The sequence below is a fragment of the Sceloporus undulatus genome, chromosome 6, assembly GCF_019175285.1.
Source record: "Sceloporus undulatus isolate JIND9_A2432 ecotype Alabama chromosome 6, SceUnd_v1.1, whole genome shotgun sequence".
Lineage (NCBI taxonomy): Eukaryota > Metazoa > Chordata > Lepidosauria > Squamata > Phrynosomatidae > Sceloporus > Sceloporus undulatus.
Window position 1 is genome coordinate 156246887 of NC_056527.1, and position 17108 is coordinate 156263994.

General features: G+C 42.6%; 2 protein-coding genes across 6 annotated transcripts in view; both read left to right on the plus strand.

Annotated features, from left to right (window-relative positions):
• Positions 1 to 17108, plus strand: part of PATL2 (PAT1 homolog 2) — a 741315-nt gene that overhangs the window by 569936 nt on the left and 154271 nt on the right. The gene's annotated exons all lie outside the window — the stretch shown is intronic.
• The window catches only part of DUOX2 (dual oxidase 2), a 68204-nt gene continuing 51191 nt past the window's right edge, over positions 96 to 17108 (plus strand). The window contains exons 1-2 of the mRNA XM_042475634.1: positions 96 to 139; positions 16836 to 16936. Of these exons, the coding sequence (XP_042331568.1) occupies positions 16852 to 16936 (85 nt within the window). The 5' untranslated portion in view covers positions 96 to 139; positions 16836 to 16851. The remainder of the gene's footprint in view (positions 140 to 16835; positions 16937 to 17108) is intronic.

The window sequence follows — 17108 nt, forward strand, 5'->3', positions numbered from 1 at the left end:
TTTATAGGGCAGGTGGCATGCAAATGAGGTCCCCTTGGCCACGCCCACCCGGTGGAATCTTCCTCCGCACCTGGACGCCAGGCATTTGGCCCGAAGGAGCCCAGCGAGCAGGAGGCAGCGCAGAGGAGCATCGCAGCAGGTGGGACATGTGGCAGCCCTGGGACAGGGGGAGTCTGGGAAGGGGGATCCCTCTCTTGCCCACCCAGGGACTGGAGGGATCTATAGGGTCCAGGGATTTATGGCTGTGGCTCTCTGGTTTATGATATGGATCTCCATATATATATATACTCCATAAGGAAGGGTTCTGCTTCATTTCAGCTGTTTCTGGACCCATAGAGAGGAAGGATCTATATGGTCCATAGAGTTATGGATATGCAGCTCTGGTTTATGGTATGGATCTCTATATGTATTCCCTAAGAAAGCAGTCTGCTTCTTTTCAGGTCTTTATTTTCAGCTACAGATAGGAAGGATCTATATGGTTTATAGATGGGAAGAAACTCATATCTTTATATCCTATGGCCCAGATAATTATGGATATGGGTGGGTCTCTGGTTTATGGCATGGATCTCAACATACTGTACTCCATAAGAAAGGGGTCTGCTTCTGTTCAGCTCTTTATGTTTGACTATAGACGGGAAAGATCGATATGGTCCATAGAGCTATGGATTTGGGTCTCTGACTTATGGTAGGGATCTCTATATATACTGTCTAAGAAAGGGGTCTGCTTCTTTCAACTAGGAAGGATCCCTATTGTGTGTGTGTGTGTGTGTGTGTGTGTGTTGTGTGCCTTTGTTTCTGACTTATGGGGTCAGTCAGCAAAGGAATAGGAGAATCTTTCTCATTTTCAGCCTGGAGAATAAGAAAGGGGTCTGTTTCTTTATGCTCTTTATTGACCATAGGTGGGAAGGATCTCTGTATGGATCTCTATGTACAGTTCTATAGGGATCTCTGGGATCAGGCCAGGATCAGGAAGGTAGGACTCTTTCTTATCTGGCTGCTTCAAAGTTGCCTGAAGCGTTTCCTTGTCAGCGTTATAACTTACTGCCAAGAAATGAAAGAAAACAGCATTCTTTCTAGGGAGTTTTCTAGAGCAGGGGTTCCCAAACTTTGTCCTTCCTGATGTTTTGGAACTTCAGCTCCCAGCATCCCTGACTGTTGGCCAAGTTGGATGGTGCTGAAGTTCAAAACAACTGGAGGAGCAAAGTTTGGCAAGCGCTGCTCTAGAGAATGTGGGATATGTCCAATTCCATTTTCCTCCTCTCTATAATCCATCTACATTTTATCATTTGGTTCAGAACCATGCATCTACCAGGGAAACCTTGGGCCTTTCAGGGGCTTTGGACTTCAGCTTCTAAAAGTCCCAGGCAACATCAGCGATGGGAAGGGATGATGGGAGCTGCATTCCAAAAAAATATCCATAGGCCTCAAAGTTGCCCAGCTTTGATGTAATGCTTCATGCAGGCTTAGGGTGCTTTTTGAAAGACCGTTTGTATTGTGTCTTGAGCCAGTGTGGCGTAGTGGTTTGAACATTGGACTATGGCTCTGGAGACTCAGGTTCGAATCCCCGCTCAGCCATGCATACTCACTGGGTTACCTTGGGCAAATCACATGCTCTCAGCCTCAGAGCTGCCTTGCCACCCCAAGAACCATCACCTGCCTCTCCCAGAAACACCTGGGACCAGCAGAGAGACTCTGGAGGCACAGCAGCCCAGCTGTCCCCCCCCCCCATGGTCCTAGATTGTAATACGTTAAGATTGTGTATCGTTTATATTGTTTTTAGGATTGGGATGGGGGATTGAGAATGGGGATTATTTTACTTGTTTTGTTCGTTTATTGCTATGTAAATTGCTTTGTTAATTTTATTGCTGCTGTGAATTGATATGTATTTATTGCTATTGTGAATTGCTTTGTTATTTTATTGTCATTGTTTATTTGCTTTGTACATTATTTATTGTTGTAATCTGCCCTGATCCCTTGTGATTGGGCGGGCTATAAATAAATTATCATTATCATTATCATTATTATTATTATTAGTGAACCCCCTCTGAAGACACTTGTCAGGAAAACCCCATGATGGGGTCACCTTAGGTTTGCCGTAAATCAGACATGATTTCAAGGCACACAAAAACAACAACAAGAAGCCTCATTCACAGGACTTTACTGTGGGCCCAAATGTTCTTATCTTCCATTTCTTACTCTCTTCTGTTGCATCTCTCTTTTTCTTTTCTTAATTCCAAGAAACCTGTTATGGAGAAAGAATAACTGCACGATGTCTATAGAAAGGTAGTGCTGGGACCACCTTAAAACTAGGACTACTTGTCCAGAAGCACTCCTTTAGGGCTTAGATGCTGCATAGCAATCATATTCCAGGATGGATACCTCTGTACCTTTGCTTTGGTGCTACAACAAAATACAGCTCCCAGAATTCTATAGCACTGAGCCATGGCAGTTAAAGTGGTGTCAAACCAGACTATTTCTGCAGTGTGGATGCAGATGAACACGAGCCAGCCATGTGATGCTGCAGCAAAGAAGGCAAATGCTATCTTAGCCCACATTAATAAGCATAGTTTCCAAGCTGAGTGAACGAACAGTTCCACTATATTCTGTGTTGGTGAGGCCTCCTTTGCATTCAGTTCTCAGCACCCCATTTCAAGAAAGATGTAGACAAGTTGGAATGAGTTCAGAGATGGGCAATGGGGATAATAAGAGGTATGGGGAAAGGTTGATGGAGCTGGGCATATTCAGTCTGGTGAAGAAAAGGGGTGACATGATCACACTCTTTAAATGGCTCAAAGGCCGTCACAGAGAGAAGGGGCCAGGTATGTTCTCTGTTTCTCAAAGGTTAGAACTTGGTCTAATGGTTTTAAGTTACAGGAGGGCAGATTTCGGTTGAACATTAGAAGGAGCTTCTGGATAGTGAGAGTGGTTTGGCAAAGGAACCAATTGCCTAGAGCGGTGGCAGGGTCTCCTTCTCTGGACGTCTCCAAGAAGAGTCTGGACACCTATTGGGGATGCACTTGCTGGAGGCCCTGCATCAAGCAGGATATCACTTAACGTTGGAAGTGAGCAACTTTTGGCCCTTCAGATGTTACTGAATTCCAATTTCTACCTAACATAGCCAATGGTAAAAGGATGATGGCCCATAGATTCCCTCCCAATGCTATGATTCCGTAGTGCTCTACCTCGGGCAGCAAAATGACTTGCACCAGCCCTGGTAATGGGAGTATCAGCTTTCCATGCAAAATGTCTCATGTTTGATCCTTGGCATCTCCCCATGTAGGACTCCTGTCTGAAATCCCTGAGAACAGTGGTTAGTATTGATCTCCCTTCCCAATGTGTAGCTGTCTAGGAACCTTGGACTACACTTCCCATAATTCATGAGGGTGGGGCAGGTGAAAGATGGTAGGTCCATGTAGATGGAGAGCATGGACAGACTCCAGCTACTGGAATAATGGTCTTGTTTAGTATAAAACTACTTACAATGCATGCTGTTTTTAACACATGACTTCACATCGGAGGTGAGCAACTTGTGGCCCTCCAAATCTTATTGGACTGCAGCTTCTAACCCTACCTAACATAGGTCTGAAACACAGGGCAGAAAGAATCCAGTTTGAGACTGCTTTAACTGCCCTGATGTTCTGGGAAATGTAGCTTTGTGAGATATTTAGTCTTCTCTAGTGCCACAATAAACTACAGTTTCCAGGATTCCCTAGCACTGAGCCAGGGCAGTTACAGCAGTCTCAAACTGGATTATCTCTGCAGTGTGTTTTGGGCCTTAGTCAATGGTAAAAAGATGATTTGAGTGGTAGTCCAACAGTATCTGAAGGGCCATCTTTTGGTCAGAGTATGAAGCAGCTCCAGAGAGCTCTGCACTCCAGAACTTGGAAAAATGTGTTTTTGGACTACAACTTCCAGAAGTTGCCAGCATGGGGATTTGGGGAGCTGAAGTCCAGAAAGTAGCATTTTCAAGCTCTTTTTCACACTGTGTAGTTTCCTGATCTGCTTCTCACCAAAGGATCCTTTAAAATGTCTTGGTTTACACCAAACGTTTGAGAAGTTTGACTTTATATGATTTTATTTGTAGAAGATCTATCATAGGACCTGTCAAGGGTGAACTGGGTGGAAAATCCAGATTGCACAACCAGTGAATGATTCCTGAGTTGCAGCAGCCCAAAGCTAGGGTCACACACATACCATACACGCAATGAGTTTTGTGGGTCTCGGCTCCATTAAGCCGTTGTGCGTAATCAGATAAAATAACTTTGACAGAATGTCCTGCATGTCTGTGATTTTTGTTTCAGTGTTTGTTAAATGTACACATTCACCTATGAATGACTCAGGACTGGTGGTGAATATTTACTCAGCACAAAGAGAGTTGCTTGTGTCCTCTCCACTTTCTATTGATATCCTTTCAGATTCTTTTGTGAACAGTGTGAATTCAGGGTGTATTTGCTGGTGGTGAAAACTCACTCCTTTTGTAGAAGAATTATGGGAAAGGAAACGGAATGGTTTATTTTAAAATGTAAAGCTTCTACTAGCTGCTCATTAGAAGTATAATCTAGAATCCTTGCTCTGTTTTCAACACAGAGAAATGTAAGGTACTGCACTTAGGGTGGAAAAATGAAATGCACAGATATAGGATCATGGGGGACACCTGGCTGAATGAAACTACGTGTGAAAGGGATCTAGGAGTCCAAGTAGACCACAAGTTGAACATGAGGCAGCTAAAAAGGGCAATGCAATTTTAGGTTGCATCAATAAAAGTATAGTGTCTAGATCAAGGGAAGTAATAGTGCCACTCAATTCTGCTTTGGTCAGGCCCCACCTGGAATACTGTGTCCAATTCTGGGCACCACAATTCAAAAAGGACATTGAGACACTGGAGCATGTCTAAAGGAGGGCAACTAAAATGGTGAAGGTTCTGGAAACCATAAAGCCCTCTGAGTAACTACTTAGGGGGCCAGGGATGTTTAGCCTGGAGAAGAGAAGGTTAAGAGGTGATATGATAGTCCTGTTTAAATATTTGACGGGATCTCATATTGAGGAGGGAGCAAGATTGTTTTCTGCTGCTCCAGAGAACAGGACCCAGAACAAGCTACAGAAAAAAAGATTCCACCTCAACATTCGGAGGAACTTCCTGACAGTAAGGGCTGTTTGATAGTGGAATACAGTATATAATCTTGGAGAGTGGTGGAGTCTCCTTCCTTGGAAGTCTTTAAACAGAGGCTGAATGGCCATCTGTCGAGTATGGTTTGATTGAGAGTTCCTGCATGACAGAATGGGGTTGGACTGGATGGCCCTTGAGGTCTCTTCCAACTCTATGATTCTATGTTGCAGAGAGAAAATCGGAGATCAAGGGTGTGAAAAGGGACTTAGAAGCTGGGAGTCAGCATTAGACTATGGCTCTGGAATCCAGGGTTTCAAATCCTGGCTCAGCCATGGAAACCCACTGGGGCAACCTTGGGCAAGTCACACGCTCTCAGCCTCAGAGGATAGCAATGGAAAAACCATCTGAAGAAACGTGCCAAGAAAACCCTGTGATAGGTTCACCTTAGGATCATCATAAGTCAGAAGTGGCTTGAAGTTTGCCTTAGGGTTGCCATAAGTCAGAAACAAGTTAAAGGCACACACCAACAGCTAAGGAGGAGGCTACAGTGAGAGCTACCAAACCCCAAGGACCTGTTTAGAACCATAGGCATGCATAACCGTTAGATCTCATATATACCAGCTTTTCCATATCTGGTGCCTTTAGATATATTGGACTTGAAAAGTCCCATTTGACTCACCAGACAGCACACCCAGGTTTGGGGCATTGTACAAAGTTAAAAGGGTGACTAGACTCACCCACTTGAGGAAGGCCGCTATATATTAATTGGGAACTTATTCACTGATTGTGGGTCCTTGTGTAGTCAAAACAGAACCATTCATGAGCAAGAGAGAAATAACCACACTCCAATATTTGCAAAAGTACAAAAAATATATCTTTAGGTGGGATACTAAAACAATTCTGTGAAAAGACCAGGCCAACAATGGTCAATGGCCATGGCACACTGGCAAAGAGTTTGGCAGAGAAGGATGGCAGTAGAAACCTAGAGAAAGGAGAGGAAATGGAGAGAGTATGGTACTCCACATTGAAATTTTGCAGACCACATTCATAAGCTTAAACTGCACTCCCTCCTCCTTGAAATAAATACAAGGTACACAGCTGTAAGGATGGTGTCTGAGAAACCTGAAACTAAAAAAATCCCTGTTCTATGACTATGGCTGGGTACACGTGAGCCGTTTGTGACACCCTTGTCATGTGCTAGGGTTGTTTGGGGGCGGAGCACCCACACAGCCCGCAACCCTAGCATGTGATGAGGGCATAAACAATGGTGGTGCCATGTGTACACGGGCGGCACCATTGTTATGTAAGCGCTGTGTGGCATCTGCATGGCACTGCGAGGCACTTATATAATGAGTGCGTCAGTGATTTTTCACAGGTTCTTTTTCCGCCAGCAGGAAGCTGCGCGGTTTGGTGGCTGCATCTTCCCTCTGGCGGAAAAACAAGACACTGGCAGGCCACCCTTTTTGGGGACCAGCATGGTGTAACAGTTTGAGTGTTGGACTAACTCAGCCATGGAAATGATACATGCCAAGAAAACTCCATGATTAGGGTTGACCCTAAGTCAGAAGTGACTTGAAGGCACACAACAACAATCACTGAAGGAGTATGGAAAGGAAGTTGTCTTTGTATAAGAAAACTCCAAAGTATCTCTAATTACTATAGAAAAGACCTTTAAAACATTGGTGATGTTGCTTTGGTACTTATAGTCATGCTGGGGGTCAGACTCTGGGGCTTGCAAGTCCTTGAAAGTATCCTTTCCAAATCCTCCTTTCAAGAGAGGCCAAGTGTGATCATCAAAATTTAAAAACACCTTTGTAGAAATCTCTTTGTAGCAGTGCTAGTTCCTTCTTTAGATTTGTCTCGGAGCACAACCCGCCCAACAAGTTAATGGTCAATTACTGAACTGAACATGAAAAATCAGCCTGGAAGCATTTGTGTTTGGAAATGAAGCTACAGTGTCTGCACAGGGTGGACATGTCATTAGGAAACCCCAGCTCTTTCCCCCCCGCTATGCAGCATCACCCATGAAGCCTGTGGAATTTTGTATGTATGATGTGGATCAAGATCTTGCAGATAGTAGGATGAATCATTGCTTTCTAGCCACCTTTAGAGAATTTTCACAAGTGCTTGCTATATAGCCTTTGGACAAAATCTGGATAAATAACCTTTTGGACTACATCCCCTAGAACCCCCAGCCAGCACTGAACTGGGGACCTTCTACAGTGGACCCTTGTTATACGCTGGCGTTTGGTTCCAAGATCCCCCGTGGATAACAAAATCTGTGGATGTTCAAGTCCCATTAAATATAATGGCATAGCAAAATGGTGTCCCTTATAAAAAATGGAAAATCAAGGTTTGATATTTGAAATTTATACTTTTTTTGAACATTTTCAAACCGTGGATGCTTGAATCTGTGTATAAGATGGGCTGATTGTACATGCTTTTTCACTAAGCCACAGTGAACTTGGAAGAATAGGCTGAAATTCAATATGGGACTTATGTCTGTGGCTGCATCTGCATTGTAGAAATAACCCGGTTGGACATCATTTTAATTGTCATGGCTTAATGCTGTGGAATTCTGGGAATTGGAGTTTGGTGAGACATTTAGCTTTCTCTGTCAGAGAGCTCTGCTGCCACAACAAACTACATTTCCCAGTATTCTATAGCATTGAGCCATGGCAGTTAGTGGTGTCAAACTGGATTATTTCTGTGTCCATATGCAGCCTATGTAAGGGGAAGTATTTAAGAACATAAAATCAAGCAGTTTTGCAATGTCAGCATTCAACAAGGGGCTGTCATGACATTACTGCTGACATTACAGGGAAGCCAGAAAAATGCCACATCAGCTAGGAAGTACTGAGCTGAATACACATCAGGACACCAGGAGTGCTGATGCACACATCTGTAGAAACCAATGCACATTGGGACAATCCTACATAGCTGAGTATGCATAAAGCTATACAGCGTAGACCATGATATAGAATTGTGGCCATGATTTTTAGAGACCACTCCCATAACCTCCATGCTGGCTGGAGAATTCTGGTTATTACAACCCACAAAGTGAGGCTGCTTACTCTTTCTGTTTTATGTTCTCTTTTAGTCTAAAACAGGGAACTGGTCAGCCGAGGAGAATGTTTAGTCTCTGCATGCTCAAAACCTTCTGCTTTGCTCCTGAAGGGTTTCTGTGCATCACTTGGATTTCAAGGGCCATTTCAAGGGATTTGCTAGGTTGTTCAGAGTGTTTTTCTGCCTGGCAGGGATTGGACTGGTTGGCTGTTGTGGTCTCTTCCAACGCTATGATTGTGTGATTCCTCTGTCGTGCGGAAGCTAAACGCTTCATTTTGGTGGCTTTTCATGCTCTCGCATACGCCAACATTGCTGGGGAGATCTTCTTTCTGGGGCAATGTACCCAACATTTTCTGGGTTGATGGTGACGATTTTGCTTCTGATTTGAGTGAAACAAATTTGTAAATGCAAAATGGACCCAAACTTACAGTTTTCTAACAAAACAAAGCAGATGTTTGAACTTCAACAGAAATTAACAGGACAATGGACTAACTCTAACATTAAGTTTAGTGAAATTCAGTTTATAAATGTGCATTCCAGGACTGGTGATGAAGAAGAAGAAATCCAGAGTGTTCATTCACCCAATTAGTTGATAAATTGGGTTCAAACCTTTATTATGGCCTTTGTTTAGCTTCCATTAGATAGCACACCAGTTTGGTGATCCTGTGATCAAGATTTGTGTCGCATAACAGACAGACTGGCAGACAGACACTGTAATGTTAATATGGATCCTTCTTTCTTTCTCTTGTCCCTAAGAACATGTGCTCACATGTTGGCCTTCAGAATACCCCTATGAGGTAGACTTTGCTCAGAGCGAGCAATTGGCTGAAGGTAACCCAGTACACTGCATGGATGCTGTGGCATTTGAACATGGATCTCCCAGTGGCATAGTGGTTTGAGTGTTGCACTGGGAATCTGGAGACCAGGGTTTGATTCTCTGCTTAGCCATGAAACCCACTGGGTAACCTTAGGTGACTCACACTCTCACAGCCTCAGGGAAAGGCAATGGCAAACCTTCTCTGAACAAATCTTGCCAAGAAAAACCCATGATAGGTTTGCCTTAGGCGTCCGTAAATTGGAAATGACTTGAAGACACACAGCAACAACTCCACTCAAAGAATAACTCTCTGGCCAGAGGGCATGGGGAACTCAAGCCATTTCCATCCCCCCTGAGGTCCCAATCTGACCTTTTGGGATTCCCCAGATGGCCACACCTCCTTCCTTTTTGCACCATCATTTGGCGATGGTTTCCCAGCTCCCGTACCATTTCCCGCATTCTCAGTGTTGAAATGCCTCTCCTAAGGCTTAGTTACTGGCAGTTACAGATTTAAACTAAACTATGCTGGTACTTTTGGTTCCATCTTTTTGCCTTGGCCTTGTCAACCAAAGCAGCGTGCCTTGTGCAACCTTTACTCTAATTGCTTTTAGCCCTTAGGCTGAGAGTTCCCCTTTCTTTTCCTCACCACTAAACTACCTATTTGTATTTGACAATGTCAAAATGATATATGAACTTGACCACAGCTTTGAAACGTCCATTTTTGGACCACAATATTAGCAGCCAATGGCTCCCATGTCAGTGGGGCAATGAATCCATTTGAGTTTGGGCTAGCCTTACATGACCTATCCAAGGTGTTGAACCTATGTAGAAATAGGGCTCAGCAACTGGTGAGTTCAGGATTAAAATCTGGATTTGCCACTCCAGTGACATGGAAGCTAGCACTGGACTATATCTTCCAGAATCTCCAACCGTCTCAAAGAAGAGAGATGTAGTCTCCCAAAACTAGTTTTCCCAAGTTTCCAATATGATGGTCCTTGTGCAACTCACCACAGTGTAAACTGGTAAATTCAGTTTAGCAGAACCTAAAATTATCTCCAGAAATGGAAGTACATTGAGCATTTGATATCAGCTGGGGTTTAATTCCAGGGACTCTTGTGGATACCAGAATCCATGGATGCAATAGCAATAGCATTTACATTTCTATACCACTTCATTCTGAACTAAGTGGTCTCTAAGCGGTTTACAATCTGTAAGCCAATTGCCCCCAATAAACTGGGTATTCATTTTACATACCAACCTCCAAAAGTATGGAAGGCTGAGTCAACTTTAGAGCCCTTCAGGATCAAACTCACAATGTTGTGGCAGCAGGACCAGCATTTAAACACTGCGCCACCAGGGTTCAGACAGAGGATGCTCAAGTCACATTAAATATAATATAAAATGGCAAAATTAAGGTTTGCTTTTGGGGATTTATATATGTTTTAAAAAATATTTTCAAGCCATGGATGGTTGAATCCGTGGATAAAGAATCTGTGGATACAGAGAGCCAACTGTAGATGATAACTTCACCCATGATCTCAGGCAACTTGGAATCTCACTTTCAAATGAATTGTATTAACTCTTTCTAACTAGGCTTGTAAATAGCAGTTCACCTGCTCCATTATGCCAAGGGAGAATGTTATGAAGGGAAAGGCTTGTATGATCTTGGCTAGTTTGTTTTTTTAAGTGTACTAGTGACAATTCTGGACTTGATTTGTCAGCAGGTAACATTTCCAGATTTTGTTTGAATAGCTGTACTGCACTGTTTTCTAATGCATTTTGGAGTTGTTGCTGTTGCTGTTTAAGTAGACTGCCCTTCTTCTTTTGCCCTATCAACTTACATAAAACACAGTGCAGTACATACCCCTACTCAAATTATTATTGCAGGAAGATAGCTAATAATAATAATAATAATAATAATAATAATAGGGGTTACTCTCTGTGAAAATTAATACTTCACCTGGCCAATGCCATTTGATAGTCTGCAAAGCTTCTTCCCATTACATCTCAAGATAACAGCATGCAGATAACATGATTTTTAGATAAAGTTCCTCCCCATAGTTGATTATAATATAATGCCTGAGGAAAAAATCTGGAGATCTCAAAAGCTTGCACACATGTTGATGGTGTTGTTGTGTTGTTGTTGCACTAATAAATGTATGATGGACACCACATGATGTAGTGGTTTGAGTGTTGAACTAGGACTCCAAAAGGTCAGGGTTCAAATCCCTGCTCAGCCATGGAAACGCTCTCAGTGATCTTGAGCAAGTTACACTCACTCAGCTTTGGAGGGAGGCAATGGCAAACCTTCTATGAATCAATCTTGCCAAGAAAACACTATGATAGGGTTGCCGGCATAAGTGGAGCCAGCATGATGTAGTGGTTTGAGTGTTGGGCCATATCTTTGGAAGATCAGAGTTTAAATCCATGTTCAGCCACAGAAAACTATTGGGTGATCCTGGGCAAGCCACACTCCTTCAACCTAAAAGGAAGGCAGTGGCAGAACTCCTTGGAATAAATCTTTCCAAGGTAACCCTATGATAGTGTCCCTATAAAGTTGGAGTCAATGTAAAGGCACATAACAACAAAGGAAAGATATTACTATGAGAGCTACTGTGGTGTAGTGGTTTGAACATTTGACTATGACTCAGAGGTCGAGGTTCAAATTCTGGCTCAGCCATGAAAACCCATTGGGTGACCTTGGGCAAGTCACTCTCTCAGCCTTAGGGGAAGGCAAAGGCAACCCCCCCCCAAGAAACATGTCAAGGAAACCCTATGATAGGTTCATCTTAGGGTTACCATAAGTCAGAAATGACTTGAAGTCACACAACACACACAAAGATATTACTGCAGTACAGATTTTGGAAGCTGTCTTACAACCACCATAGCAATCTGTGCTTTTAACTAAACAGCTGCTGCCTAAAGGAAAACAGTGGAGGGGACAATAGGTTCTCCACAGGGCGGGAGTTCCACAGCCAGAACTATTAGGCCATTATCACATGACGAAAACTTCCAGTATATTCCTAAGTCACCCCGGAGTCAATCATGGGTATTCACGTTAATGCTAGAGAGATTGTCACACGCAATTGCTGTCATTGCGGAGTCATTCCGAGGCTGATCCAAAGTCAACCCTGGAATAGCTAAATTTGGTGAACTACTGAATTCACAAATCCTTCTCCCAGGCTGATTTGCATTCAGTTTGAAGTTGTGTTGCTGTGGAATGCATGTTTGCTTTAGTCCTAGTATTACCCCCAAGCCTAGAAAGGTATTACAATTCCCATGAAGCTTCGCTGTAATCTTGTTTTTATTTTGCTTCTGGTAATCCTTCCACTTCTAGTGCTGGCGAGGGGGAAAAGCAGACATTACCGATGGTCTGGGCGGAGAGCTAGTGGAAAATGCATATGTGCTCATTTTAACCTGAACAGAGCAGTGTTTGGTTTTTGCCTCCCGACTCTCCAATCTGCAAATGGCGTTTTCCTTTGGGTAGTCATATTCTGATCTCCTTGGGCGCGTTGCCCAGCCGATGTGTTGAGAAGGGAGGTGTCTTATTTTGCCAACACATGTTTGTGATATACTGTACATATATAGGAGCAATGTATGCATGTGCACACGCACACACACACACACACACATATATACGTGTACATATGCATATACATATTCGTACATATACTGTACATGCATATACATACAGATATAAATATATATATACGTGTATATGGGCGAAGTAGTGTGTGTGTGTGTGTGTGTGTGTGTATAAGTGTGCGTACATATATACATTGCTGTGTATATGTGTATATGTATACATATATGCGCCTTGAGGAGCTTAAGTACACACATTCTATTTACAGCTACATGTGCTTGGAGCATATAGTGGCATACCTGCTGACACTTTTCCTGGTGGCACATCTGAGCATATAGATGGATGCATATATATATATATATATATATATATATATAGGTGCGTCCATCTATATGTGCAGATATACATGTATAAAGTGCACTAATAATGTGCATAGACCAAGTGCCTGTGCCCACTATATATATATATAATATATATAGCCACATCTATATTTCCCGTGGAGCCTGCATTCACGCGAAACAGGACACAGGAAACAGGGGAAGCGGCTCCCTTCTTTATCCCAGAAGCCTTAGAGTTCACGATGCGTTCAGAGCCCCACTGGGCATGCGCAAGGATTCCAATTCAAATTGGAGACTCCGCATGGTATGTGCTGTTGTGATAATTTATTTAAATGATTTTATGTACAGTGCTGTGTAAATTTACAGCGCTATATAAATAAAGCTTAATAATAATAATAATAATAATAATAATAATAATTTTGCACTCACTCTGCTTTGCCTTGAAAAATGACCACAATTTCGGTCTTCACGTGTGATAATTAATCACATAACTTGACTTCTTTCAAATTGGCCCTTCTTGGCATTTCCTTCAGGATGGGGGCACATATCGCACACGTATCATAACGGCCTATGGAGTTTTTATAGTTGTGACCCCTTGTTAGAGGCACTGCATATAGCTTCACCATTGTGTTGCCTCTCCTCTGTTTTTTTTCCTGATGTAACTGGGTGTGACTTTCCCAAAGAGCTCAGAGGATGAGATATTTTTGCATGCAATTCTGTGCTCTTTCAGGGAAATATTGTTGCCTGTTTCCTTGTAGTTTGGACCTTGAAGTTGGCGAGGAAGAGATTGCTCAAGGCAACTGAACTTGGCTGGAAAATCCCAGTGTCCCTTCCTTTCCCACCCTGCAGATATCTCTGCAACTTGCAAGCAAGCCATGGCTCCAATGTGTCACACAGATGGGGGGGAAGTCCCAGTTTTTCATCCACCTGTCTATTTCTTCCTGCTCTGAAAAAGACCAGTTTTTCTCCTTTTGCATTCCCTTCTTCTTCCCTCACCCCCCCCCCTTTCTAATAACTTAGATTATTAAAAGGAGCTGGGAAAAGTTTCTTTTTGGACGACAACTTCCCGAATCCCTAAGACATCATGGTCATGCTGCCTGGGGAATTATGAGCATTGTAATTTTAAAAAGTAACATCCCCAAGCATAGCTTGGCTTATTGCTCAGATGGGGGCCTCCTATATTTTTCATAGCCACTGGGCCCAGATATTAGTTTGGAACTGTAACTATGGAAAAGTGTCTCCAGAGGGAGCTGTGCTGCTATCAAGGACTAGGATTCATCCAGCCACAAAATAAATGCAGAGTGTCTCCGGCATAACTTGATTTTTCTAGCATACACTCTTGTCTCTCCTGGCCAATATTGTGTCATTCTAAACTTTGCTAAACAATTGAACAGTTGTGCATTTTTTTAGGGGGGGGATTTTGGCTGATTGAGTTGGAAGAGACCGTAAGGGCCATCCAGTCCAACCCCATTCTGCCATGCAGGAACTCTCAATCATAGCATCCCCGACAGATGGCCATCCAGCCTCTGCTTAAAGATTCCAAAGAAGGAGACTCCACCAAACTCCAATATTATATATTTCACTGTTGAACAGCCCTTACTGTCAGGAAGCTAATGAAAGGCAGTTGTTGATCTTATTGTAAGTCGTTCCCAACTTATGGCAACCTAAGCAACCCTGTCATGGGGTGTTGTTGGCAAGATTTGTTCAGAGGAGGTTTGCCGTTGCCTTTCCCTGAGGCCGAGAGAGCGTGACTTGCCCAAGGCCACCCAATGGGTTTCATAGCCAAGGTGGAAACCGAACCCTGGTCTCCAGAGTTGCATGCTGATACTCAAACCACTGCTCCATTATGGCTCTCCCAATATAAATGACCTAGAGGAGCCTGTTTAACAAGGTGAGGCCAAGAGCAGGAGTGGCCCATGGCTTTCATGTGATGCTCCATGCATTAAAGACTTCAACTTCCTCATCTTAAAAAAGCCGTTTTCTCTTGCATCAGCATAAGCAAGATAAGAGCCAAGGGGAAATAGCTGGCTAATATGTGAAGCTCAGGGATTTGGACTGCTCTGTAATTTGAAACAAACTGGATTTCTGTTTTCTTGGACCATTGCATGGGTCAGAATACCACTTTGCCATATTTGCAGACAGTTCTCAGTGTTGTTGTTTTTTTAAAAGAACCAAGTGTGTGAAATATACATTTTTATGGTTTAAATGTATATAGGCAATACATGTTTAAGGTTAAAATATGTATTTTTTTTAGTAAGAGGTACAGTATACAAAATGTGTATTTTGTGAAAAGCAATGTTCCAAGGAAAGTAAAGAAAAAGGTTTTTAAAATCATGCCAGTGTGGCTTTTATATGGTGTGTGTGTGTGCTTTTGTATGTTTTAATGTTAATTTTATACGGTTTTAACTGGATTATTTTAATATATATTTTTTAAATTGTAAAGTTTTAAAAAGTGTTTTTATCTTGTGAGTCGCCTTGCATCCCTTTTTGGGAGAAAGGTGGCATAAAAATGAAATAAATGAATAGGGAAAAAAGCAGTTTGGAGAAATCATTTTTATTTCAAGAGCATTTAGGATGTTCAGGGATTTATACAGACCGAAGACTTTTTGACCTGCCTTTCCTCCACCTTAACTACGTATCATATTCACATGAAGAGCAAAAACAAGTCACACACTCTCATCTCACTCCTTTTGAGCATCCCGTTTCAAGAACCTTTTAAAGAGGCCTTTTAAGGTTACAGGAACACTAAGTGAGCAGTCAGCCATAATACTGCTCCAGATGAAGAGTTTCTGTAGCCTTTTTAATTCGGACAGTAAGAAAACAAACCCATTAAAAAACAGCAATGCTACCTTTTTCTCTTTCTCCAGTAAATCTCATGCACTGTAAAACATGACCATCTCTCCTTCCCACATGCAAACATTCCTTTCCTCCTTCATTTTCCTATTTCCCTGCAATACATTTCAGCAGTGGATTTCCATCCAGGGCCATCTGCACCATAATCAACTGAGATTTCCTGCATGGCAGGGAGTTGGACTGGATGGCCCTTGCAGTCTCTTCCAACTCTATGATTCTATGAATGAGGGAACACCCTGAAACAAAAGGAAAGGATGTCACAAAAAGGCAGAAAGTTGTGAATTATACAATTTGTTACAGTCGGCCCTCCATATCCACAGATTCTGCACCCACAAATTCTACCAACCATGGTTAAAAATATTTGCACACAAAAATTCCAGAAGCAAACCTTGATTTTGCCATTTTAGATAAGGGATGCCATTTTATTATGCTACTGTTTATAATGGGACTTGATCATCCATGGATTTTCGTATCCACAGGGGGTTCTGGAGCCAAACTCCAGTGGATACCAAGGGCTTGTGAGAACAAGCATAGTGTAGTGGTTTGAGCTTTGGACAACAAATCTGGAGACCAGAGTTCAAATTCCTGCTCAGTCATGGAAACTCACAGGGTGATTTTAGGCAAGTCACACTCTCTCAACTTCAGAGAAAGGCAATCACACACACACACCCCGAACAAATCTTGCGAAGAAAACCCAGTGATCGGGGTCACCTTCAGGTTGCCATATGTTGATAAGGACTTGCAGGCATACAGCAACACTGGACCGACCTATGTGTTGGCTCACCATTCAGCAATGGATTCAGTGGGTCTAATCTAGTTAGGACTAAGCAACAGGATTCCATCCCTGTTTAGTTAATTCATGAGGCAAGTCTCATATGGAAAATTGCACTGACAGAATTAAATCATGGTTACACTGAGTGTACAATAAATCTTCTTATATTCGTTTGATGAAAATTTTTGGAGACACATAGACCCCAGCCTGTCCTGATTTGATCTATATTCAGTAGTACAATGTGTGTGTATTTGTTCTGCATTGTTGCTGTTTTTTTGTTTTTGTTTTATGGCTTTCAGGAAAACATCCAAAGAAATGTGGACCAACCCTGTGACTGAAACTAAAATTTGCCTCTGTGGTTTGCTTTGGCTTGTCCTGGCAGCTTTATGGCACTCTACTGGTAAGTCCACATGCCTCTGTATTTACCTTCAAGTCACCTGTCAACTTATCCATGATTTGGCTGGGTTTTCTTAAGCAAGGAATATTCAGAGGTGGCTTTGCCAGTTCCTTCCTCTGAAATCTAGCCAGTAGCACCTGGTATTCATTGGCAGTCTCCCATCTGAATACTAACC